This window comes from Cyclopterus lumpus, chromosome 9, assembly GCF_009769545.1.
Source record: "Cyclopterus lumpus isolate fCycLum1 chromosome 9, fCycLum1.pri, whole genome shotgun sequence".
Taxonomy (NCBI): Eukaryota; Metazoa; Chordata; class Actinopteri; order Perciformes; family Cyclopteridae; genus Cyclopterus; species Cyclopterus lumpus.
Window position 1 is genome coordinate 236,727 of NC_046974.1, and position 26,171 is coordinate 262,897.

A 26,171-nucleotide genomic window follows, 5' to 3' on the forward strand; every position below is an offset into this window, starting at 1 on the left:
TTACTGCGCCCTGAACACCTCAGAGATCAATTATCTGGTGATGTGGTTTCTGTAGATGGCATTGCCCTGGCATCCAACACCACTGTAAAGAATCTCTAGTTATCTTTGACCCAGACTTGTCCTTTAACTCCCACGTTAAGCAAATCTCAAGGATTGCATTTTATCATCTACGTAACATTTCAAAAATCAGACACATCTTGTCTCAAAAAGATGCAGAAAAGCTGGTTCACGCGTTTATTACTTCCAGACTAGATTACTGCAACTCCTTATTATCAGGCTGCTCTAATAAGTCTCTTAAATCCCTCCAGTTGATCCAGAATGCTGCAGCTCGTGTACTCACAAAAACTAAGAAAAGAGATCACATGACTCCTGTATTAGCTGCTCTGCACTGGCTCCCTGTAAAATCAAGAATCACATTTAAAAGACCACCATCACCACCACCACCATATTACATTACATGTCATTTAGCTGACGCTTTTATCCAAAGCGACTTACAATCATGTTACATTAACACACGTACAGGGAGCAACGCAGGGTTAAGTGTCTTGCTCAAGGACACATCGACTAGGGCAGGGATTGAACCACCAACCCCCTGATTGAAAGACGGACCTACTAACCACTGACCCACAGTCGCCCAGGGTTCACCACCACCATCACCAACATCACCAACCTCACCACCACCATCATCTTCACCATCACCACCACCCCAACATCGCCACAAGCCCCATCACCAGCATCACCAATATCACCACCGTCACCATCATCTTCCCTGCCAGCACCCCCACCACCATGACCACCACCACAACAACCAAAACCACCACCACGACGACGACTATCACCACCAACATCACCACCAACTTCACCACAAGCATCACCACCACCACAATCACCATCACCACTAACATCACCACCACCAACATCACCAACCTCACCACCACCATCATCTTCACCATCACCCCCATCACAGCATCACCAATATCACCACCGTCACCATCATCTTCCCCACTAGCACCCCCACCACCATCACCACCACCACAACAACCAAAACCACCACCACCATCACAATGACCACCATGACCACCACTATCACCACCATCTTCACCACCAGCATCACCACTACCACCATAACCACCACAATCACCATCACCACCAACATCACCACCACCACCACCATCATCTTCACCATCACCACAAACATCACCAACCTCACCACCACAACCACCATCACCATCATGTCCTACCTAGCCAGTGTTCCCCTGTAGTTCTTCCAAACCCGTCTCTGTACGCCTGCCAGTCTCTGAAAAAGTTCACTGAGCCGTCCTCTCTCCTCTGAATCACCTGCACACAATTATTGCACAATAAGTTATGTATGACTTGTTCTGTCCATGGAAGTCTATTTTGGGGGCGGGGTATGTTGCACCCAGTTAATTTTCTTGTGATCTGGTTGAACTAAACCAGACCCACTAAACTATGAAGCTGGTTATCAACTCGTGAATAATCCAGAGTTTATTCATCCGGTTATGAGATCTTCGTATGAAGGGGTGGAGTTTACTGCATCTGACCAATCACAGACAAGGACAAGTCAGCTGTCAGCAGAGAAAACTATATGAGAGAAGTGATATGAAGTAAAAATCAGTTTAAACATGAAGGAAGAACAGCTGATAATAAATCACTGTTTGCATTATTATATTATAAAATCACTGTTTACATTAATATATATCTATCTACAGAGGAGGCAGCGCCTGAAAACTTGGGGGGGGGGGGGGGGCTCGTGTGAGTCGCGTTGTGTGTCTCTGTGTGTGTGTGTGTGTTACCGTCCAGCCTCCTCCATCAGTGCTCATGTCGCAGTAAACCATGAAGCCGTCGGGATCGTGGGTTGGAAACACTGAGTAAACTCCATCCTGAGAAATACCGGACGCCAGGACATCAGAGCAGTCTCTGGGTCTGACAGCTGAGAAAGAGAGAGAGAGAGATTGATTTGATTTTTCAAAAACACTTTATTTCTATTTTCTACAAATAAAGTGCTAATGGCTTAAAACACAGGTTGCTTTGTTTTTTTATTTTTTATTAAAAAAAAACACGATTTATGTTCAGATAAAAACTTGTGCAAACACCAAATCCTCTTCAACAACAGAACAAACAATATTATGAAAAAGCGTCTAAGTCTCCAATGTGCTTCTGAAAGCTGAACTCCAGCCAGAGTCTGGCCCTTATATTGCAGAGCCACACTGCCCTGGCCTCCCGCCCCTCCCTGTTCTCCCGCCCCTCCCTGTTCTCCTGCCCCTCCCTGGCCTCCTGCCCCTCCCTGTTCTCCTGCCCCTCCCTGGCCTCCTGCCCCTCCCTGTTCTCCTGCCCCTCCCTGGCCTCCTGCCCCTCCCTGTTCTCCTGCCCCTCCCTGTTCTCCCGCCCCTCCCTGGCCTCCTGCCCCTCCCTGTTCTCCTGCCCCTACCTGGCCTCCTGCCCCTCCCTGTTCTCCTGCCCCTCCCTGGCCTCCTGCCCTCCCTGTTCTCCCGCCCCTCCCTGTTCTCCCGCCCCTCCCTGTTCTCCTGCCCCTCCCTGGCCTCCTGCCCTCCCTGTTCTCCCGCCCCTCCCTGTTCTCCTGCCCCTCCTTGGCCTCCTGCCCCTCCCTGTTCTCCCGCCCCTCCTTGGCCTCCTGCCCCTCCCTGTTCTCCTGCCCCTCCCTGTTCTCCTGCCCCTCCTTGGCCTCCTGCCCCTCCCTGTTCTCCCGCCCCTCCCTGGCCTCCTGCCCCTCCCTGTTCTCCTGCCCCTCCCTGTTCTCCCGCCCCTCCCTGTTCTCCTGCCCCTCCCTGTTCTCCCGCCCCTCCCTGGCCTCCTGCCCCTCCCTGTTCTCCTGCCCCTCCCTGTTCTCCCGCCCCTCCCTGTTCTCCCGCCCCTCCCTGTTCTCCCGCCCCTCCCTGTTCTCCTGCCCCTCCTTGGCCTCCTGCCCCTCCCTGTTCTCCTGCCCCTCCCTGTTCTCCTGCCCCTCCCTGTTCTCCCGCCCCTCCCTGGCCTCCTGCCCCTCCCTGTTCTCCTGCCCCTCCCTGTTCTCCTGCCCCTCCCTGTTCTCCTGCCCCTCCCTGTTCTCCCGCCCCTCCCTGGCCTCCTGCCCCTCCCTGTTCTCCTGCCCCTCCCTGTTCTCCTGCCCCTCCCTGTTCTTCTGCCCCTCCCTGTTCTCCCGCCCCTCCCTGTTCTCCCGCCCCTCCCTGTTCTCCTGCTCCTCCCTGTTCTCCTGCCCTCCCTGTTCTCCTGCCCCTCCCTGTTCTCCCGCCCCTCCCTGGCCTCCTGCCCCTCCCTGTTCTCCCGCCCCTCCTTGGCCTCCTGCCCCTCCCTGTTCTCCCGCCCCTCCCTGTTCTCCTGCCCCTCCCTGTTCTCCTGCCCTCCCTGTTCTCCTGCCCCTCCCTGTTCTCCTGCCCCTCCCTGTTCTCCTGCCCTCCCTGTTCTCCTGCCCTCCCTGTTCTCCCGCCCCTCCCTGTTCTCCCGCCCCTCCTTGGCCTCCTGCCCCTCCCTGTTCTCCTGCCCCTCCCTGTTCTCCTGCCCCTCCCTGTTCTCCTGCCCTCCCTGTTCTCCCGCCCCTCCCTGTTCTCCCGCCCCTCCCTGTTCTCCTGCCCCTCCCTGTTCTCCTGCCCTCCCTGTTCTCCTGCCCCTCCCTGTTCTCCCGCCCCTCCCTGGCCTCCTGCCCCTCCCTGTTCTCCCGCCCCTCCTTGGCCTCCTGCCCCTCCCTGTTCTCCCGCCCCTCCCTGTTCTCCTGCCCCTCCCTGTTCTCCCGCCCCTCCCTGTTCTCCTGCCCCTCCTTGGCCTCCTGCCCTCCCTGTTCTCCTGCCCCTCCCTGTTCTCCCGCCCCTCCCTGTTCTCCTGCCCCTCCTTGGCCTCCTGCCCTCCCTGTTCTCCTGCCCCTCCCTGTTCTCCCGCCCCTCCCTGGCCTCCTGCCCCTCCCTGTTCTCCCGCCCCTCCCTGTTCTCCCGCCCCTCCCTGTTCTCCTGCCCCTCCTTGGCCTCCTGCCCTCCCTGTTCTCCTGCCCCTCCCTGTTCTCCCGCCCCTCCCTGGCCTCCTGCCCCTCCCTGTTCTCCCGCCCCTCCCTGTTCTCCTGCCCCTCCCTGGCCTCCTGCCCCTCCCTGGCCTCCTGCCCCTCCCTGTTCTCCTGCCCCTCCCTGTTCTCCCGCCCCTCCCTGCTCTCCCGCCCCTCCCTGTTCTCCTGCCCCTCCCTGTTCTCCCGCCCCTCCCTGTTCTCCCGCCCCTCCCTGGCCTCCTGCCCCTCCCTGTTCTCCTGCCCCTCCCTGTTCTCCCGCCCCTCCCTGTTCTCCCGCCCCTCCCTGTTCTCCTGCCCCTCCCTGTTCTCCTGCCCTCCCTGTTCTCCTGCCCCTCCCTGTTCTCCCGCCCCTCCCTGGCCTCCTGCCCCTCCCTGTTCTCCCGCCCCTCCTTGGCCTCCTGCCCCTCCCTGTTCTCCCGCCCCTCCCTGTTCTCCTGCCCCTCCCTGTTCTCCTGCCCTCCCTGTTCTCCTGCCCCTCCCTGTTCTCCTGCCCCTCCCTGTTCTCCTGCCCTCCCTGTTCTCCTGCCCTCCCTGTTCTCCCGCCCCTCCCTGGCCTCCTGCCCCTCCCTGTTCTCCCGCCCCTCCTTGGCCTCCTGCCCCTCCCTGTTCTCCTGCCCCTCCCTGTTCTCCTGCCCCTCCCTGTTCTCCTGCCCTCCCTGTTCTCCCGCCCCTCCCTGTTCTCCCGCCCCTCCCTGTTCTCCTGCCCCTCCCTGTTCTCCTGCCCTCCCTGTTCTCCTGCCCCTCCCTGTTCTCCCGCCCCTCCCTGGCCTCCTGCCCCTCCCTGTTCTCCCGCCCCTCCTTGGCCTCCTGCCCCTCCCTGTTCTCCCGCCCCTCCCTGTTCTCCTGCCCCTCCCTGTTCTCCCGCCCCTCCCTGTTCTCCCGCCCCTCCCTGTTCTCCTGCCCCTCCCTGTTCTCCTGCCCTCCCTGTTCTCCTGCCCCTCCCTGTTCTCCCGCCCCTCCCTGGCCTCCTGCCCCTCCCTGTTCTCCCGCCCCTCCTTGGCCTCCTGCCCCTCCCTGTTCTCCCGCCCCTCCCTGTTCTCCTGCCCCTCCCTGTTCTCCCGCCCCTCCCTGTTCTCCCGCCCCTCCCTGGCCTCCTGCCCCTCCCTGTTCTCCTGCCCCTCCCTGTTCTCCTGCCCTCCCTGTTCTCCTGCCCCTCCCTGTTCTCCCGCCCCTCCCTGTTCTCCTGCCCCTCCTTGGCCTCCTGCCCTCCCTGTTCTCCCGCCCCTCCCTGTTCTCCTGCCCCTCCTTGGCCTCCTGCCCTCCCTGTTCTCCTGCCCCTCCCTGTTCTCCCGCCCCTCCCTGGCCTCCTGCCCCTCCCTGTTCTCCCGCCCCTCCCTGTTCTCCTGCCCCTCCCTGGCCTCCTGCCCTCCCTGTTCTCCTGCCCCTCCCTGGCCTCCTGCCCTCCCTGTTCTCCTGCCTCTCCCTGTTCTCCCGCCCCTCCATGTTGTCCTGCCACTTTTCTTTTTCTGCCTTGTTGTAGGCAGCTCCCATGATAAAAAACGTCTCAGTAAAAAACACATTAAAAAGACTCAAAACCAATGTTAAAAGAGAGAAGAAACCTGAAAGTCTCTTGCACTCAGTAAAAACATGGTATATAGTCTTTTGAAGGTCACAGAAGGGGCACCGGCTCAGGACAGAGGGATTAAGATCAGAGATAAAAGCATTGCAGGCGACAGCACCGTGTAAAATCCTCCACTGGAGGTCAGCCGTCCGTTTTTTGAGGGGAGGTTTATATAAAATCCTCCACTGTGGGCCAAGTCCACTAGAAGCACGGGTCTAAGAAGGAGTTTAACCTATTACTGATTAAAGATATAAGATATAAATGAGTGACATAAAACGTTGCCAATCAGCGTCCTTTGGGAGTCGTCTGGCCCAAAAGCTGCACGTTCTCGCCAGGCGCTTTTTAAAGACACGGCAACGGCGAGCACAAGCATTTATCCTCCAGAATACCCAACCCGCTAAAATCTCTCCTCACAGTGGGAAGACTGTTGCACAGTCCGGACCTGTTTGTGCTCTTGACACAGTTAAAATACACAGTCTTCTTGTCTGCCTTGTGTTGTGTACATGTTTCTGGATGTGTCAGAGCAAGCAGGTGGCCGGTGAGTTCCCCTAGCCCTGGGCTCAGGGAGATTTCAGGGAAAGGGTCTGCAGGGTCCTGCTCGACTTCTCCTTGGCTGTAGTCCATGAGGAGGCTCCTCTCCTTCCCGGTCAGCCTCTGTCTCCACAGCTCCAGGAGCCTCCTCGCCACCCGGACAGAATGCAGACCCAGCAGAGCGCCCAGGGCCGGGGGGGTCGCTCAGCGTCGGCCCCACTGCATCTACCAGCTGCTGCAGGCACAGGGTCCGTGACCTCAACAGCGCCCCCGTCAATCCAGGGGTGATGCTGATGTCCAACTTGGCCCTGTGAATCAGCGGTTCTCTCAACAACCAGTACAGAGTGTTAGACTGTGGGCACCCTTTGGGAGTAAAAAGGGCCCAAAAATTAAAAGTATCCTGATAAAACACGGGAATCAATTAAAAGCAGAGCAGTATCAAGCCCCAGGTTGTTAGCATGTCTGAGGATGCAGCTGGCCACATCTCTCCACACTGAACCCTTTGGACTTGTCAGGTAAATCAGTACTCTACCTTTGAAAGACATCTGAGGGAGCAGCCACTTCCACTTGGAAAGTTTTCCCTCAATCTTTTCTGTGATGCCCTCCCAGTTCTTCTGGACCACGTTTTCCTGTCCGAGATATATTCCAAGATATTTAAACCTGTCCTTCTTCCACACTAACTGGAACTGGGAGGCCGCAACCCACTTTTCTTCCAGTTCACCCTCGCTGCCGATGTCCTGCCAAAAGGCTCTACAATGTTGGTTAAAAGGTCTGCATCCCTCTGGTCCTTAATAAAAACAATATCGTCGGCATAAGCCGATAAAATCATGTTCCCAGTAAAACCAGTTAAAACCAGTCCTTGCAGACTAGAGTGTATCTTGATGAGGAGGGGCTCCAGGGAGAGTGCATAGAGCATCCCGGACAGAGCACAACCCTGCCGGACCCCTCTACCCACTCTAAAAGGAGCACACAGACTGCCGTTTATCTTCAGCACAATCCTCATTGTACAACAACTTGATCTTAGCTATGAAGCCAGCGCTGAACCCAAACTTCCACATGACTTTTTCAGAGGAAGCTGTGTTCAACATGGTCAAAAGCCTTTTCCTGATCTAGAGAAATCTGACCAGTGTTAATACCCAACGAGCTGGAGACCTCCAAAATATCCCGAATGAGGTAGACATTGTCTACCATGGACCTGCCGGGTACACAGTAGGTCTGGTCCCGATGGATGACCTGCTCTATTGCTCCCCTCAGCCTGGAGGTGAAGACCTTGGACAGAAGCTTATAATCCACACACAGCAGAGAGACAGGACGTAAGTTTCCGATGTCCTAAAGGTTCCCTTTTTTGGCAGCAGCGTTATTACAGCTCTCCAGCAGGACATCGGCATGGAACCAGAGGCCAGACTTTCAATAAAAACAATGTTGCCACTCTGCTGTCAATATGGACCAGACCCTGTCCCCCTCCTCTTTTGTTAAAGACAGCATACTCTGAAAGACCCTATGCATCTGGTCCCCAAAAAATTGAGCTGTGCTTGAGGCCTCTAGGTGGCTCCATGCAGGCCAGCTTGTGCCACAGAGCCGAAGCAACCAGATTATTGATCACCAGCATCCTGCCTCTGTACGACATCTGGGGCTTCAGCCATTTACATTTGACTAAGACTCCTTCATGTTTTCCACCACGCCCTCACGGTTTTTCTTTACAAACTTTGTCCCAACATACACCCCAAGATATTTCAGCCCACCCTTTTTCCAGGTCAACCCCTCTGGTAGACTGGGCAGATCCCCCCCCCCCCCCCCATCCCACACCTACCAGCTGCCGACTGCCAAGTTTATTGATCTCTTCTTGGTTTTTAACAACATCATTAGAGTATGGCAAATAAAAAACCTTGAATCCTTGATATAAAACTCCTAAAATGCTTGAAAACCAGCCCGTGATGCTTGTTCTGATTTTACACAATATGGGTTCAATAGAAAGTGCATACCACATCCCTGAGAGAGAGCAGCCCTGTCTCACCCCACAAGGAGCACTGAGACCTCCGTTACTGTTCAGTAAACTCTCAATGTCCTGGTATAAAACCTTGATCATGGCTATGAGACCTGGGCTGAGGCCAAACCCCTCCAGAGTCTTCCAGAAGTACTGGTGCTCAACCCGGTCAAAAGCCTTTTCCTGGTCTATAGAAATGAGACCAGTTTTAATGCCCAAAGAACCATTGATGTCCAAAATATCCCGAATTAAGGACACGTCCAGAATGGACCTACCAGGCACACAGTAGGTCTGGTCTTGGTGGATCACCTGGTCCATCACCTCCCTCAGTCTGTTGGCCAACTCTTTGGACAGGATCTTAGAGTCCGAACACAGGAGGCACACAGGACGCCAGTTCTTGATCTCCTGTAGATCGCCCTTTTTAGGCAGGAGAGTTATCACCGCTCTCCTGCAACTTAGAGGCAGCAACATGTCCTTAAAACTCTTATTAAAAACATTTAAAAGGTCCTCACCCATCTCGCTCCAGAACTCTACAGGAATCCCATCGATACCAGGGGCCTTCCCCCCCTTCATGCTCTGCAGGGCCACATACAGCTCCTGGATCCCCAGGGGAGCCTGCAACCCGGTGTTCACGTTCTCTGGGACCCTGGGCAGTTCTCCACAAAAGGACTCAAACATTTCATTGTTCTCTGTGTACTCACTGCAGTAAAGCTGAGACTAGAAGCTCACAGCTCTCCTCCTGATCTCCTCAGTGCCTCTAAGTTCCTGCCATGTAGCAGAGCGCAGAGCATGAATCATCCTGCTCGGCCCGTTCTTCTCCAGGTCAAAGAAGAACTTGGATGGTGCGTTCATCAGCGCTGCACTCATGAAGCGTGACCTCACCAGCGCCCCCTAGGCCTTAGTGCCCAGCAGGTCAGTCAGAGCAGACCTTTTAGACTTGAGATCTCTAATGTGATCTCCATCTCCAGCGGATTCTGCTCCAACATTCCAGTCTCCAGATCCCTCATTGATCTGGTAATATCCTGTGTGACATTGAGAGTGTACTGCTGACTGAGCTTATCTCAACCTTCCCACAATCCCACCACTGTTTTAATGATTTAAAATCATGTTTTACGCCTTTAAAACCACTCCAAAAAACCCTGAACACGTCCTTAAAATGTGCATCACATAAAATAGTTAAAATGGCAGTATGCACTTCTAGACTTTAAGTTAGTGGTAGAAACATTGAAAACAACCAGAGCGTGTTCAGCAAAACCAACAGGCAGCATAATGCACTTTCTCACCATGTTAAAATGGTGCTTAAAACAATAAAACCTGTCTAACCTTGCCAGGGACACAACGTTCCCTCTAGAGTGAGTCCAGGTGTACTGTTTTTTATCCTCCACACATCGGCTAGCTTGTGTTGTTCCACCAGCTGCCCCAGAGAATGCTGGGATGGACACGACAACGGCGAGCACAAGCACGAGCACGAGCACTTCTCTTCCAGGAAGACTCGACCCGCTAAAATCTCTCCTCCAAGACCCGTTTGAGAGAAGAACTTCGGTGGAGAAACTACAGGACTTAAGATCAACTGGACTTAAGAAGACAACAGACTGGCTGAAAGGGAAGCAGCAAAGAAAGCTTCTGTAGAGACCGGTACACCAGAAGGTTTGGAAGCTTCTGTAGAGACCGGTACACCAGGAAGGTTTGGAAGCTTCTGTAGAGACCGGTACACCAGAAGGTTTGGAAGCTTCTGTAGAGACCGGTACACCAGGAAGGTCTGGAAGCTTCTGTAGAGACCGGTACACCAGGAAGGTTTGGAAGCTTCTGTAGAGACCGGTACACCAGAAGGTTTGGAAGCTTCTGTAGAGACCAGCATACCAGAAGGTTTGGAAGCTTCTGTAGAGACCGGTACACCAGAAGGTTTGGAAGCTTCTGTAGAGACCGGTACACCAGGAAGGTCTGGAAGCTTCTGTAGAGACCGGTACACCAGGAAGGCTTTGGAGCTCCTGTAGAGACCGGTACACCAAGAAGTTTTTGGAAGCTCCTGTAGACACCGGTATACCAGGAAGGTTTGGAAGCTTCTGTAGAGACCGGTATACCAGGAAGGTTTGGAAGCTTCTGTAGAGACCGGTATACCAGGAAGGTTTGGAAGCTTCTGTAGAGACCAGTCCACCAGAAGGTTTGGAAGCTGGATGCTGTCGTGCTAATGCCGTATTGTGCTTTATAAATCAATGGGGACAGATCCAGCATGGACAGTTACGGGAGTAAGGGACATGAAGCACACAGAAAACATGAGAACACCAGGAAACACATGAGAACATGAGAACACCAGGACACACATGAGAACATGAGAACACCAGGACACACATGAGAACACCAGGACACATGAGAACATGAGATCACCAGGACACACATGAGAACACCAGGACAAATGAGAACATGAGATCACCAGGACACACATGAGAACACCAGGACACACATGAGAACATGAGAACACCAGGACACACATGAGAACACCAGGACACACATGAGAACACCAGGACACATGAGAACATGAGATCACCAGGACACACATGAGAACACCAGGACACACATGAGAACATGAGAACACCAGGACACACATGAGAACACCAGGACACATGAGAACATGAGAACATGAGAACACCAGGACACACATGAGAACACCAGGACACATGAGAACATGAGAACACCAGGACACACATGAGAACATGAGAACACCAGGACACACATGAGAACACCAGGACACATGAGAACACCAGGACACATGAGATCACCAGGACACACATGAGAACACCAGGACACATGAGAACATGAGAACACCAGGACACACATGAGAACATGAGAACACCAGGACACACATGAGAACACCAGGACACATGAGAACACCAGGACACATGAGATCACCAGGACACACATGAGAACACCAGGACACATGAGATCACCAGGACACACATGAGAACACCAGGACACATGAGAACACCAGGACACACATGAGAACATGAGAACACCAGGACACACATGAGAACACCAGGACACATGAGATCACCAGGACACACATGAGAACACCAGGACACATGAGAACACCAGGACACATGAGATCACCAGGACACACATGAGAACACCAGGACACATGAGAACACCAGGACACATGAGATCACCAGGACACATGAGAACATGAGATCACCAGGACACACATGAGAACGTGAAAAAAGTAACTCTTCAATAACCGGTTGCTAAAACTATGAGAGATGTAAACCATGTCCAGCCTGGCTGCCCTAATGTTCCCATCCAACACCTTCACCCATGTGTACTGCCTTGCCCTGGGATGTTTGACCCTCCATACTTCCACCTGAGACTCGTCATGTGCTTTTTAAGATGTAAACGTTTCTTCTTATCTAATGACTCCACACCAACCACTTTCTGTAACGCTAAAACACTTTTCATAAACGTTTCTGCATCTGGAAAATGCTCTAAAACTTTTACAGATTTTCCAAATGTTTCATCCAAGAAGTTATTAATTTTCTCCAGCTTGTACAGATCTCCACTGTAAGTCTGGGACTCGGTGACACAGTCGGAGTCCGTCTCGTACTCCATCTCCTCCTCCACAACACAAGCCTCTTCTCTCACCTCTGGACCAGCAGCCTGAATCTGGTCAGGTTCACCTGTCGGCCCTTTGCTGCTGCCTGCTCTACTTTCCCTCCTCTTTTCCTCTGCTCCTGTCAGTGCTTCCTTCACCTTCTTTCACTCTGTTGGTCCACTTTCCCTCCTCCTTTCCTCTGCTCCTGTCAGTGCTTCCTTCACCTTCTTTCACTCTGTTGGTCCACTTTCCCTCCTCCTTTCCTCTGCTCCTGTCAGTGCTTCCTTCACCTTCTTTCACTCTGTTGGTCCACTTTCCCTCCTCCTTTCCTCTGCTCCTGTCAGTGCTTCCTTCACCTTCTTTCACTCTGTTGGTCCACTTTCCCTCCTCCTTTCCTCTGCTCCTGTCAGTGCTTCCTTCACCTTCTTTCACTCTGTTGGTCCACTTTCCCTCCTCCTTTCCTCTGCTCCTGTCAGTGCTTCCTTCACCTTCTTTCACTCTGTTGGTCCACTTTCCCTCCTCCTTTCCTCTGCTCCTGTCAGTGCTTCCTTCACCTTCTTTCACTCTGTTGGTCCACTTTCCCTCCTCCTTTCCTCTGCTCCTGTCAGTGCTTCCTTCACCTTCTTTCACTCTGTTGGTCCACTTTCCCTCCTCCTTTCCTCTGCTCCTGTCAGTGCTTCCTTCACCTTCTTTCACTCTGTTGGTCCACTTTCCCTCCTCCTTTCCTCTGCTCCTGTCAGTGCTTCCTTCACCTTCTTTCACTCTGTTGGTCCACTTTCCCTCCTCCCTTCCTCTGCTCCTGTCAGTGCTTCCTTCACCTTCTTTCACTCCGTTGGTCCACTTTCCCTCCTCCTTTCCTCTGCTCCTGTCAGTGCTTCCTTCACCTTCTTTCACTCTGTTGGTCCACTTTCCCTCCTCCTTTCCTCTGCTCCTGTCAGTGCTTCCTTCACCTTCTTTCACTCTGTTGGTCCACTTTCCCTCCTCCTTTCCTCTGCTCCTGTCAGTGCTTCCTTCACCTTCTTTCACTCTGTTGGTCCACTTTCCCTCCTCCCTTCCTCTGCTCCTGTCAGTGCTTCCTTCACCTTCTTTCACTCCGTTGGTCCACTTTCCCTCCTCCTTTCCTCTGCTCCTGTCAGTGCTTCCTTCACCTTCTTTCACTCTGTTGGTCCACTTTCCCTCCTCCTTTCCTCTGCTCCTGTCAGTGCTTCCTTCACCTTCTTTCACTCTGTTGGTCCACTTTCCCTCCTCCTTTCCTCTGCTCCTGTCAGTGCTTCCTTCACCTTCTTTCACTCTGTTGGTCCACTTTCCCTCCTCCTTTCCTCTGCTCCTGTCAGTGCTTCCTTCACCTCTGTTGTTGCACTCAGAACATCCACCTAAATCAGCTCTCTGTTCCCCAACCTGACAGTCTATCTGCCCGCTGATAGTTCATCGCCACCCCGCAGAGCAACGACCTCCGCCGGCTCGCCCCTCTGCGGAGACCCGGTGCTACTTCGCTCCTCCGCCGGTGTGTCCGCCTCGGGGCGTCCCCTTCGGCCTTGTCCCTCCCCCCACACCTAAACCACCTGATGCTACCTGTGCTAGCATCCACCATGTAGTGCCCCTCCCTGTGTTTCACCCTGAAGGAGACTTGCAGCATCTGAGACGGACTACTAAGGAACATTAACACGCCTCAAAGACAGGGACGGCGTCTCAGAGGACACCGTCCCTGTCAAGAAACACGGTTTCCCAATAAACACCAAAATACACCGACAAAAAAACAACAAGTCAATCACTCAGTGAACTATGAAAGGAAAAAATCACCAAACATTTAGCCTCACCACGCTCTCCAGCACCACCACCACCTTCCTCCAGAGAGAGAGAGAGAGAGAGAGACAGAGAGAGAGATAAAGAGATGAGATAATAATGTGTATTAATCTATAAGAATGTATAATGATATGTATTAATGTGTACAAATGTGTAATGAATGTGTATTAACTTGTAATAAATGTGTAATAACGTGTAGTAACCTCTGTGGCTGGTCTTTTGCAGGTCACTGTTGAGTCTCTTCAGACTCTCTGTCTCCCTCTGCAGGCTCAGCAGAGAATCACTGAAACCGGCAACCAGCTTCAACACACCTGATTGGCTGTCAGATAACACCTGGACAGGTGAAACAGGGAAAAACAGACATATCATTATATTATTAAATTAAAGGAATTAATTGTGGGTTACTTTGATTTTATTTCGTTTACATTTGTTTACAATATTTATACAATTATTTTGTGAGACTGTTATTTTATATTAATATTCAATTTTATAAATGATGTACATTTAATTTGATCAGGTTTTTTTCTCTTTAGAGTTTCTTTTGTTTTCTAGTCTGTCGTCATTTCTTTTATTGAACTTTCTGTCTTTGAATACATTGCCGGAGAATAAGGTAAAAATATTTTTGAAGTATTATATTATTTATAATATAATATATTTAAACTCGATGCTTAAATCTGAAAATGAGGCTTTGTCTTATGCTAACCTTTTGTGAAATTAGGGGATATGTACAAAAGCAAATAACCAAAATAAAGCACTAAATGTGTATTTCGGATGTCGTCTGAATAATGTTTACGTTATTTCTTTGTTTTTCATAACAACCTGTATGATTCGGCTCTGCTCGCTCTGCAGCCCGTCCAGTCTCTGGTCCAGAACAACTTGACCTCTTTTCAGCGAATCAGCTTCCAGCCTCAGGTTGTGGGCATGGCCCGCCAACACCTTCAGCTCCTCCCCCAGCCTGCTGTCCAATCCCGTGTCCTGCCAGTCCTCTGCCTTGTGATTGGCCAGTGCTCGCAGCAGGGAGGTCTGCAGCGCCTCCCAGCGCAGGAAGCTCTCGCTGTAGTCTGGACAGTTTGGGTCCAGGAAGATGCTGATTGGCTCTCCGTCCGTCACCTGGGAGACCGACACCAGGGCACCAGACTCTCTGGGATTGGTCGAGATCACAGGTGAGGAGGAGGAGGAGGAGGAGGAGATTCTGCCCCTGGTACCATGACAAGAGTGACAGACAGGAATGTCAGAGAGACAGACAGGGAGACAGAGAGACAGACAGATAGGTAGACAGACAGTCAGACATACATATAGACAGACAGTTCACCTGTTGATGAAGGGCAGGGGATACTGGTTCAGGTACAGGATGATGACTGTTGCTGTGACGACAACTGCAATGACGACCAGCGTGATGAAGGACCAGAACACGAAGCTGCAGCATCTCTGAACACACACACACACACACACTCATGAACTTCCTGCTAAAGTTAGTTTAAGACACAGTTACATCCCAGCATGCCTTGTGTTTGATTAAGGGTGTTGCTAATATAAATGCTTGTATATTGTTTTAATGTTATGCTTTTGTCAGGTTACTCAAGTTCAGAATAACACATAGAAGGTGACATTTGTGTGTGTGAATGTCTTCTCTAGAATAGATGCCACCACTCACATGTTATCTACTAGTCTCCTCAGGAAGTGGACTGGCCTTGCAGGGCTCAGTCCTGTGAGAAGAGAGGAGGAGATGCAACTATGCCCCTCCTTGATCGTTCAGCACCAATCAGAAGTTAGGATGATGCCTACGAAGCTGTGATGAAATCTGTATGTAAGGACCGGATTCCGGTTCTAGAGGAGAGTTCTTGTCCTCTCAACCTGTGTGTTGTCAGAAGGACTTAATAAATCTACCAGAACAGAGAAGTTGTTGGCTGAATCCTTCCGAAGGCTCTACCAGGCAGACAGTTGGACTCACGCTTAGTGTGAAGTCCTGTAATACCGCTTGTGACCCGGAGAGGCAACAGTGAGTCTCTGTAGTCCAGTCTGTCCTCACAAGTCCAACATGAGAGGACAAAGACGCAGAGTGTCACAGGGGTCTGATGATCTTGTTGTTGTTCTTCTTCTTGTTCTTCTCCTTGTTGTTCTCCTTGTTCTTGTTCTCCTTGTTGTTCTCCTTGTTCTTCTCCTTGTTGTTCTCCTTGTTGTTCTCCTTGTTGTTCTCCTTGTTCTTGTTCTCCTTGTTGTTCTTCTTGTTCTTCTCCTTGTTGTTCTCCTTGTTCTTCTCCTTGTTGTTCTCCTTGTTCTTGTTCTCCTTGTTGTTCTTCTTGTTCTTCTCCTTGTTGTTCTCCTTGTTTTTCTCCTTGTCTTGTTCTCCTTGTTGTTCTCCTTGTGTTGTTGTTCTCCTTCTTCTTCTCCTTCTATTGCTCATTAAGGTGTAAACCTTAATCCTCCTTCCTGCTTCATTCTTCACGTTTTATGGCTCTTTATATTCTGTGGGTTGAGCTATGAATGTTGGTGGTAGACTGTTATGGATGTTGTTGTGGTGTTGTTTTGTGTTGTGGTGTTGTTTTGTGTTGTTGTGGTGTTGTTTTGTGTTGTGGTGTTTTGTGTTGTTGTGGTGTTGTTTTGTGTTGGTGTGGTGTTGTTTTGTGTTGTTGTGGTGTTGTTTTGTGTTGGTGTGGTGTTGTTTTGTGTTGTTGTGGTGTTTTGGTATTGTGTGTTGTTATGTTGTACTGTTCTTGTGATGTGGTGTTGTGTGTTGTATGTTGTATCTTGTGTGTTTTGGTGTTGTGTGTTGTTGTGATGTGCTGTTGTGTGTTGTGGTGTTGTATGTTGTGGTGTTGTGGTGTTGTGTGTTGTGGTGTTGTGTGTTGTGTGTTGTGTGTTGTGTGTTGTATGTTGTGTGTTGTGGTGTTGTTTTGTGTTGTTGTGGTGTTGTTTTGTGTTGTTGTGGTGTTGTTTTGTGTTGTGGTGTGGTGTTTTGTGTTGTTGTGGTGTTGTTTTGTGTTGTTGTGGTGTTGTTTTGTGTTGGTGTGGTGTTGTTTTGTGTTGTTGTGGTGTTTTGGTATTGTGTGTTGTTATGTTGTACTGTTGTTGTGATGTGGTGTTGTGTGTTGTATGTTGTATCTTGTGTGTTTTGGTGTTGTGTGTTGTTGTGATGTGCTGTTGTGTGTTGTGGTGTTGTATGTTGTGGTGTTGTGGTGTTGTGTGTTGTGGTGTTGTGTGTTGTGTGTTGTGTGTTGTGTGTTGTATGTTGTGTGTTGTGGTGTTGTGTGTTGTGGTGTTGTGTGTTGTATGTTGTGTGTTGTATGTTGTGTGTTGTATGTTGTGTGTTGTGTGTTGTATGTTGTGTGTTGTATGTTGTGTGTTGTGGTGTTGTGTGTTGTGTGTTGTATGTTGTTTGTTGTGGTGTTGTGTGTTGTATGTTGTAGTGTTGTGTGTTGTGTGTTGTGGTGTTGTGTGTTGTGGTGTTGTGTGTTGTGGTGTTGTGTGTTGTGGTGTTGTGTGTTGTGGTGTTGTGTGTTGTGTGTTGTATGTTGTGTGTTGTGGTGTTGTGTGTTGTATGTTGTGTGTTGTGTGTTGTATGTTGTGGTGTTGTGTGTTGTATGTTGTGTGTTGTATGTTGTGTGTTGTGTGTTGTATGTTGTATGTTGTATGAACGTGTGTTGTGTGTTGTGTGTTGTATGTTGTGGTGTTGTGGTGTTGTGTGTTGTATGTTGTGGTGTTGTGTGTTGTGTGTTGTGGTGTTGTCTGTTGTATGTTGTGTGTTGTGGTGTTGTCTGTTGTATGTTGTGTGTTGTGGTGTTGTGTGTTGTGTGTTGTATGTTGTGGTGTTGTGTGTTGTGTGTTGTGGTGTTGTCTGTTGTATGTTGTGTGTTGTGGTGTTGTGTGTTGTGTGTTGTGTGTTGTGGTGGTGTTTTGGTGTTGTGGTGTTGTGTGTTGTATGTTGTGTGTTGTGGTGTTGTGATGTTGTCTGTTGTATGTTGTATCTTGTGTGTTGTGGTGTTGTGTGTTGTGTGTTGTATGTTGTGTGTTGTGGTGTTGTGTGTTGTGGTGTTGTGTGTTGTGTGTTGTATGTTGTGTGTTGTATGTTGTGTGTTGTATGTTGTGTGTTGTATGTTGTGTGTTGTGGTGTTGTGTGTTGTGTGTTGTATGTTGTGTGTTGTGGTGTTGTGTGTTGTATGTTGTAGTGTTGTGTGTTGTGTGTTGTGGTGTTGTGTGTTGTGTGTTGTGTGTTGTATGTTGTGTGTTGTGGTGTTGTGTGTTGTATGTTGTGTGTTGTGTGTTGTATGTTGTGGTGTTGTGTGTTGTATGTTGTGTGTTGTATGTTGTGTGTTGTGTGTTGTATGTTGTATGTTGTATGAATGTGTGTTGTGTGTTGTGTGTTGTATGTTGTATGTTGTGTGTTGTGGTGTTGTCTGTTGTATGTTGTGTGTTGTGGTGTTGTGTGTTGTGTGTTGTGTGTTGTATGTTGTGGTGTTGTGTGTTGTGTGTTGTGGTGTTGTCTGTTGTATGTTGTGTGTTGTGGTGTTGTGTGTTGTATGTTGTGGTGTTGTGTGTTGTGTGTTGTGGTGTTGTCTGTTGTATGTTGTGTGTTGTGGTGTTGTCTGTTGTATGTTGTGTGTTGTGGTGTTGTGTGTTGTGTGTTGTGTGTTGTATGTTGTGGTGTTGTGTGTTGTGTGTTGTGTGTTGTCTGTTGTATGTTGTGTGTTGTGGTGTTGTGTGTTGTATGTTGTGGTGTTGTGTGTTGTGTGTTGTTGTGGTGTTGTCTGTTGTATGTTGTGTGTTGTATGTTGTGTGTTGTGGTGTTGTGTGTTGTATGTTGTGGTGTTGTATGTTGTGGTGTTGTGTGTTGTGTGTTGTGGTGTTGTGTGTTGTATGTTGTGTGTTGTGGTGTTGTGTGTTGTGTGTTGTATGTTTTGTGTTGTATGTTGTGTGTTGTATGTTGTGGTGTTGTGTGTTGTGTGTTGTGGTGTTGTGTTTTGGTGTTGTGTGTTGTGGTGTTGTGTGTTGTGTGTTGTGGTGTTGTGTGTTGTGTGTTGTGGTGTTGTGTTTTGGTGTTGTGTGTTGTGGTGTTGTGTGTTGTGTGTTGTGGTGTTGTGTGTTGTGTGTTGTGGTGTTGTGTTTTGGTGTTGTGTGTTGTTGACCCCTGTAGTGTAAATCATGTCTCTGTGTGTTCAATCTGAAGATCTCAATTAAGGAGACAGCTGCTGCAGATTAGAGACTTCAGATTAACAGGATTTAACTCACTGTAGGTCTGTTACTTACTGTCTGTCTGTCCTGTCTGTCTCTCGGTCTGTCCTGTCTGTCTGTCCACCTGTTAGTCCTGTCTGTCCTGTCTGTCTGTCTGTCTTTCTGTTCTGTCTGTCCTGTCTGTCCGGTCTGTCTCTCTGGCTGTCCAGTCTGTCTGTCAGTCTGTCTGTCTGTCTGTCTGTCTGTCTGTCTGTCTGTCTGTCTGTCTGGCTTGCTACTTGTTACCTCACAGTGCTCGTGGTCTAACAGCTGATACAACACGTACCTTGTGTTTGTTTGGTTGTTTGCTGCCGAGTTCCGAGCTGCTGTTGTTCATGATGGTCCACCTGTCGTTCAGCATCATCCTGAAACACAAGCACACCTGAGTCAGGTGAGTCTGCCTCCTGGAGTCTGAGTACATGGTTGCTGCAAAGGCCCAGACTAAGAGCGATTAAAAAATGGATAGCATTGATTGATGGATAGCATTCCACCGACTTCAGCTACCTCGCCTGGACCAGGGGGGGAGCTCGATGACGAGCGTCTGGTGGCCGGGCCTTCGCCCATGGGACCTAGTCGGGCTCAGCCCAAAGAAACAACATTGAGCAGCCACCCTGTGGACTCACCACACGCAGGGACAAGCATCAGGGTCGGGTGCTATGGGCGGCAAGTCAGGCAGGGGGCTGTTGGAGTTTTCCCCAAAGAACGAGAGGGTCGCCTCCCTGTGCCTATGGGTTGCGGGGAGTAAGGCTTTGACTGTTGTTTGTGCTTATGCACCAAAGAGCAGCCGGCTAGAAAGACCTGGCAAGCCCAAACGTGTAGTGGGTGAACAGGGAACGTCTGGCGGGGGATCCTGTCTGGGAGGTCTTCAACTCCCACCTCTGGAGGAACTCCTCACACATCCTGAGGGAGGTTGGGGATATGGAATCCGAGTGGACCATGTTCAAAGCCTCTATTGTGGATGTGGCCGCTAGGAGCTGTGGTCGGAAGGTCATCAGTGCCTGTCGTGGCCTAACCTGAGAACCCGGTAGTGGACACCGGGGGTGAGGGAAGCCGTCAAGCTGAAGAAGGAGGCCTTTCGAGCCTGGTTGGCCCAGGGGTCTCCTGAAGCAGCGGACAGGTACCGGCAGGCCAGAAGGGCTGCAGCTGCGGTGGTCACAAATGCTAAAACTCTGTGATGGGAGGAGTTTGGGGAAGCCATGGAGAAGGACTTTCGATACGCAGCCTATTACTCATTAGTAATAGAGAAAAATAAGAACAACCCCAGGGTTCTCTTTAGCACTGTAGCCAGGCTGACAGAGAGTCACAGCTCTGTGGAGCCGTGTATTCCTATAGACCTCAGTAGTAATGACTTCATGAACTTCTTCAAGGAAAAGATTTGAACTATTAGAGGCAAGATTGATGCTCTCTTGCCCTCAACTACTGCCGATCTGTCATCAAGAGGAGTGGCCTTGGAAACGGCTGTATGTCCTGGTGTATATTTGGATAGCTTTTCTCCCATTAACCTAGACCAATTGTCCTCAACGGTTTCTACTTCTAAACCGTCTACCTGTCTCTTGGACCCCATCCCAACGAGGCTGCTTAAAGACGTGTTGCCTTTAATTGGCACCTCTCTGTTGGATATTGTTAATGTGTCTTTGCTAACAGGCCATGTACCACATTCCTTCAAAGTAGCTGTAATTAAACCTCTCCTGAAGAAGACCACTCTTAATCCAGAGGTGTTGGCTAACTACAGACCGATCTCTAACCTTCCCTTCCTCTCTAAGATCCTTGAGAAAGTAGTCGCACATCAGTTGTGTGACTTTCTACATCAGAATAGTTTATTTGAGGAGTTTCAGTCAGGATTTAGAAAACACCACAGCACAGAGACAGCACTGGTGAAAATTACAAATGACCTCCTAATTGCATCAGATAAAGGACTCATCTCTGTACTGGTCTTGTTAGACCTTAGTACTGATAAAGGACTCATCTCTGTACTGGTCTTGTTAGACCTTAGTACTGATAAAGGACTCATCTCTGTACTGGTCTTGTTAGACCTTAGTACTGATAAAGGACTCATCTCTGTACTGGTATTATTAGACCTTAGTGCTGCGTTCGACACCATTGATCATGACATCCTATTACAGAGACTGGATCAGTCGATTGGCATTTCAGGTACCGCACTAAGTTGGTTTAAATCATATTTATCAGATCGATCTCAGTTTGTATTTGTAAACGATGAAGCCTCAATGACCGCCAACGTTAATCACAGAGTTCCACAAGGTTCTGTGCTTGGACCAATTTTATTTACCTTATATATGCTTCCTTTGGGCAACATTATCAGGAAACAGTCCATAAACTTTCATTGCTATGCAGATGATACTCAATTATATCTATCGATCAAACCAGAGGAGACCAACCAGCTCGCTAAAATTCAAGAATGTCTTAAAGGCATAAAAACATGGATGACCTCCAACTTCCTGATGTTAAACTCAGACAAAACTGAAGTTATTTTACTGGGCCCTGAACACCTCAGAGATCAATTATCTGGTGATGTGGTTTCTGTAGATGGCATTGCCCTGGCATCCAACACCACTGTAAAGAATCTCTAGTTATCTTTGACCCAGACTTGTCCTTTAACTCCACGTTAAGCAAATCTCAAGGATTGCATTTTATCATCTACGTAACATTTAAAAAATCAGGCTCATCTTGTCTCAAAAAGATGCAGAAAAGCTGGTTCACGCGTTTGTTACTTCCAGACTAGATTACTGCAACTCCTTATTATCAGGCTGCTCTAATAAGTCTCTTAAGTCCCTCCAGTTGATCCAGAATGCTGCAGCTCGTGTACTCACAAAATCTAAGAAAAGAGATCACATGACTCCTGTATTAGCTGCTCTGCACTGACTCCCTGTAAAATCAAGAATCACTAGATTTAAGACTTTCCTCTTTAATAGCCTTTATAGTTAGGGCTGAATCAGGTTTGCCCTGGTCCAGCCCCTTGATATGCTGCTATAGGCTTATAGGCTGCTGGGGGATGTTTTAGGATACACTGAGCACCTATCTCCTCTTCTCTCTCTCCTTATGGATGAATTTACATCTCTCCATTGCACCTTATTAACTCTGCTTCCTCCCCGGAGTCGTTGTGACTTCACGTCTCATAGGGTCCATTGGACCTGGAGGTGTCTGATGCTGGTGAGCCGGCCTCCCATTGGCCCTGCTGATGCCCCGCCCCCCTCCTCTCTACCTCCTTCTGTTTCATGGATTCATACATTCATACATTGTCAAATTCATGTAATGTGTTTATGCTCTGTTCATCTGGTCACATGACATCTATTCATCTGTCCATCCGGGGAGAGGGATCCTCCTCTGTTGCTCTCCTGAAGGTTTCTTCCCTTTTTCCCCTGTCAAAGGTTATTTTTGGGGAGTTTTTCCTGATCCGATGTGAGGTCAAAGGTCAGGGATGTCGTATGTGTACAGATTATAAAGCCCTCTGAGGGGAGTTTGTAATTTGTGATATTGGGCTGTACAAAATAAACTGAATTGAAAAAAACTGAATACGACAAACTTATTGTCCATCCACCTACCCAAAACCCACATCAACAAAGAAATGTGAGTCAGGCTCCTTAGTCTTCAACATAAGATTTCTTTTTTTTTTATCTGTATATATATGATTCTTTACATACTAATTCAATTCAATTCAATTCATTTTCTTTTATATAGCCCAATATCACAAAATTACAAACTCCCCTCAGAGGGCTTTACAATCTGTACACATACGACATCCCTGACCTTTGACCTCACATCGGATCAGGAAAAACTCCCCAAAAATAACCTTTGACAGGGAAAAAAGTGAAGAAACCTTCAGGAGAGCAACAGAGGAGGATCCCTCTCCCCGGATGGATAGAAGAATAGATGTCATGTGACCAGATGAACAGAGTTACAGAGTTACATAAACACATTACATGAATATGACAATGTATGAATGGAACTCCAATCCATGAAACAGAAGGAGGTAGAGTGTTGTAGACTATAGTCTACAACACATCTAATCTGGAAGGCCAGACCTTTACGCCTCTTGATCCCACCAGTGAATCTTATAATTTGTTGTTATCATTTTTTTCATTACTTGATGTATCTAACCTCTATAGTTTTTATGATGAAACTCAGGTTAATGACTTATGCGTTTTTCTTCCACGGAATACATTCTCTACTTTTCATATAAATATAGTACCAAAATACAACTCAGTTCATCATGTAAGAGGCAAAAGATCTGGAGGTGCAGTACGTTTTAAATGACAGTCTGGGCTGTTCTCTTGACCTGATAGAAAACTTTAAATCGACTACATACTCCTATTGGGGATTTTTTTCAATATGCTTTACTCTAGTAAATTGTTCCCTCTTATTCATAAAGCAACACGAGTTACAGAAAATGAAATTACTTTGATTGAGAACATCTTAACCAATACTTTGAGTGAAGGAACCAAATCGGGAGTCTTGTATTCTGACTTGTCTGATCATTTACCCATTTTTCAGTCAGTAAAGACTCGTTATAAAATTGGTCAGTAAAGATTCGGTATAAAACATGTAAGTAAAGACTTGTCTTGAATCATATGTCAGTAAAGACTTGTCATAACACGTGACTGTGAAGACTAGTTATAAAACGTGTCAGTAAAGACTTGTCATAACACGTGTCAGTAAAGACTTGTTATAACACGTGACAGTAAAGACTTGTCATAACACGTGTCAGTAAAGACTTGTTATAACACGTGACAGTAAAGACTAGTTATAAAACGTGTCAGTAAAGACTTGTCATAACATGTGTCAGTAAAGACTTGTTATAACACGTGACAGTAAAGACTAGTTATAACACGTGACAGTAAAGACTAGTTATAAAACGTGACAGTAAAGACTTGTTATAAAACGTGTCAGTAAAGACTTGTTATAAAACGTGACAGTAAAGACTAGTTATAAAACGTGTCAGTAAAGACTTGTCATAACACGTGTCAGTAAAGACTTGTTATAACACGTGACAGTAAAGACTAGTTATAACACGTGACAGTAAAGACTAGTTATAACACGTGACAGTAAAGACTAGTTATAAAACGTGACAGTAAAGACTTGTTATAAAACGTGTCAGTAAAGACTTGTTATAAAACGTGACAGTAAAGACTAGTTATAAAACGTGACAGTAAAGACTTGTTATAAAACGTGACAGTAAAGACTTGTTATAAAACGTGTCAGTAAAGACTTGTTATAAAACGTGTCAGTAAAGACTTGTTATAAAACGTGACAGTAAAGACTGGTTATAAAACGTGACAGTAAAGACTGGTTATAAAACGTGACAGTAAAGACTAGTTATAAAATGTGACAGTAAAGACTTGTTATAAAACGTGACAGTAAAGACTAGTTATAACATGTGACAGTAAAGACTTGTTATAACACGTGACAGTAAAGACTAGTTATAACATGTGACAGTAAAGACTAGTTATAAAACGTGACAGTAAAGACTAGTTATAAAACGTGTCAGTAAAGACTGGTTATAAAACGTGACAGTAAAGACTAGTTATAAAACGTGTCAGTAAAGACTTGTTATAAAACATGTCAGTAAAGACTTGTTATAACACGTGTCAGTAAAGACTAGTTATAACATGTGACAGTAAAGTCTAGTTATAAAACGTGACAGTAAAGACTTTTTATAAAACCTGACAGTAAAGACTAGTTATAAAACGTGACAGTAAAGACTTTTTATAAAACGTGACAGTAAAGACTGGTTATAAAACGTGACAGTAAAGACTTGTTATAAAACGTGACAGTAAAGACTTGTTATAAAACGTGACAGTAAAGACTTGTTATAAAACGTGACAGTAAAGACTTGTTATAAAACGTGACAGTAAAGACTAGTTATAAAACGTGACAGTAAAGACTTGTTATAAAACGTGTCAGTAAAGACTTGTTATAAAACGTGACAGTAAAGACTTGTTATAAAACGTGTCAGTAAAGACTTGTTATAAAACGTGTCAGTAAAGACTAGTTATAAAACGTGTCAGTAAAGACTAGTTATAAAACGTGTCAGTAAAGACTTGTTATAAAACGTGACGTAAAGACTTGTTATAAAACGTGTCAGTAAAGACTGGTTATAACACGTGACGTAAAGACTTGTTATAAAACGTGTCAGTAAAGACTGGTTATAACACGTGACGTAAAGACTAGTTATAAAACGTGTCAGTAAAGACTGGTTATAACACGTGACGTAAAGACTAGTTATAAAACGTGTCAGTAAAGACTGGTTATAACACGTGACGTAAAGACTTGTTATAAAACGTGTCAGACTCGTTAAAGTCAGCTGTGAAGCTCAGCAGCTGATCTGAGACTGAGCGTCTGTTTCTGTCAAATCCAATTTATTTTGACTGATTACTCAAAGTGACTTTAACCGCCTCACTGTCACCCGATAGATATATATATATACATACATATATATATATATATATATATATATATATATATAGAGAGAGAGAGAGATTTATATACATGTATACTTTTACATTTTATTCATGATTCATCTCTAAAACTTAAACTTCACGTTCAAACATCAGATCTGAGAACAGCAGGACTGTAATCTGAAAGACACGATCATATCTATAATCAAATCAAATCAAAGTAACAATAACAGCTGGTTTCAGGTCGGTAACCTTTAACAGTCTGTGGTGTCGCGCTTCATTCATATATTTAACCATCATGAGGTCCATTTATGGGATGTTCTGGAGCTTTGACTCAAAAGCTCTTTAAAGCCAACATGAATAAAAAGACATTTACTCCAGTGTTTCTATGAATAAGTTATAAATATATAAATACATTTCAACTGAGGAGTGTGTTTATTTTATCAAATCACTCATTGATCACTAATAGAAATATTCAATAAAGTTACCTCGCTGTGTCCGGGACCAGAAGAAGACCAAAAGAGACTTTATGTGTTCCTTTAGAGATGATCAGGAACCATCTGCTGTCGGGCGAGAGACACCGAGTAAGAGAGGGGGGGAGAGAGAGAGAGAGGGGAGAGAGAGAGAGACAGAGAGAGAGGGGGGGGGAGAGAGAGAGAGAGAGAGAGAGAGAGAGACAGAGAGAGAGAAAGAGAGACAGAGTGAGAGGGGGGGGGGGAGAGAGAGAGAGAGAGAGAGAGAGAGAGAGAGAGAGACAGAGTGAGAGAGAGAGAGAGAGAGAGAAATCCTGAAAGAGAGGCATACAGAGAGACAGACAGAGAAACAGAGAGACAGACAGGCAGGCAGGCAGAGAGACAGACAGACAGACAGAGAGACAGACAGACAGACAGACAGACAGACAGACAGACAGAGAGACAGACAAACAGACAGACAGACAGACAGACAGACAGGCAGGCAGAGAGACAGACAGAGAGGCGTCATGATAATCTGATCAGTTTACAGCAGCTTGACTTCCGTCTGTCAGCCTGAACTCAACATGTTAACAAACGTTGTATTTGTACCTC

At 47.7% G+C, this 26,171-nt stretch overlaps 1 protein-coding gene across 1 annotated transcript in view; it reads left to right on the top strand.

Moving 5' to 3' along the window:
• The first annotated feature begins 14,536 nt into the window (after positions 1 to 14,536).
• LOC117736508 (regulator of G-protein signaling 3-like) overlaps positions 14,537 to 26,171 on the top strand; it is a 49,420-nt gene continuing 37,785 nt past the window's right edge. Inside the window, exon 1 of the mRNA XM_034541884.1 lies at positions 14,537 to 14,649. Within this exon, the coding sequence (XP_034397775.1) occupies positions 14,571 to 14,649 (79 nt within the window). The 5' untranslated portion in view covers positions 14,537 to 14,570. The remainder of the gene's footprint in view (positions 14,650 to 26,171) is intronic.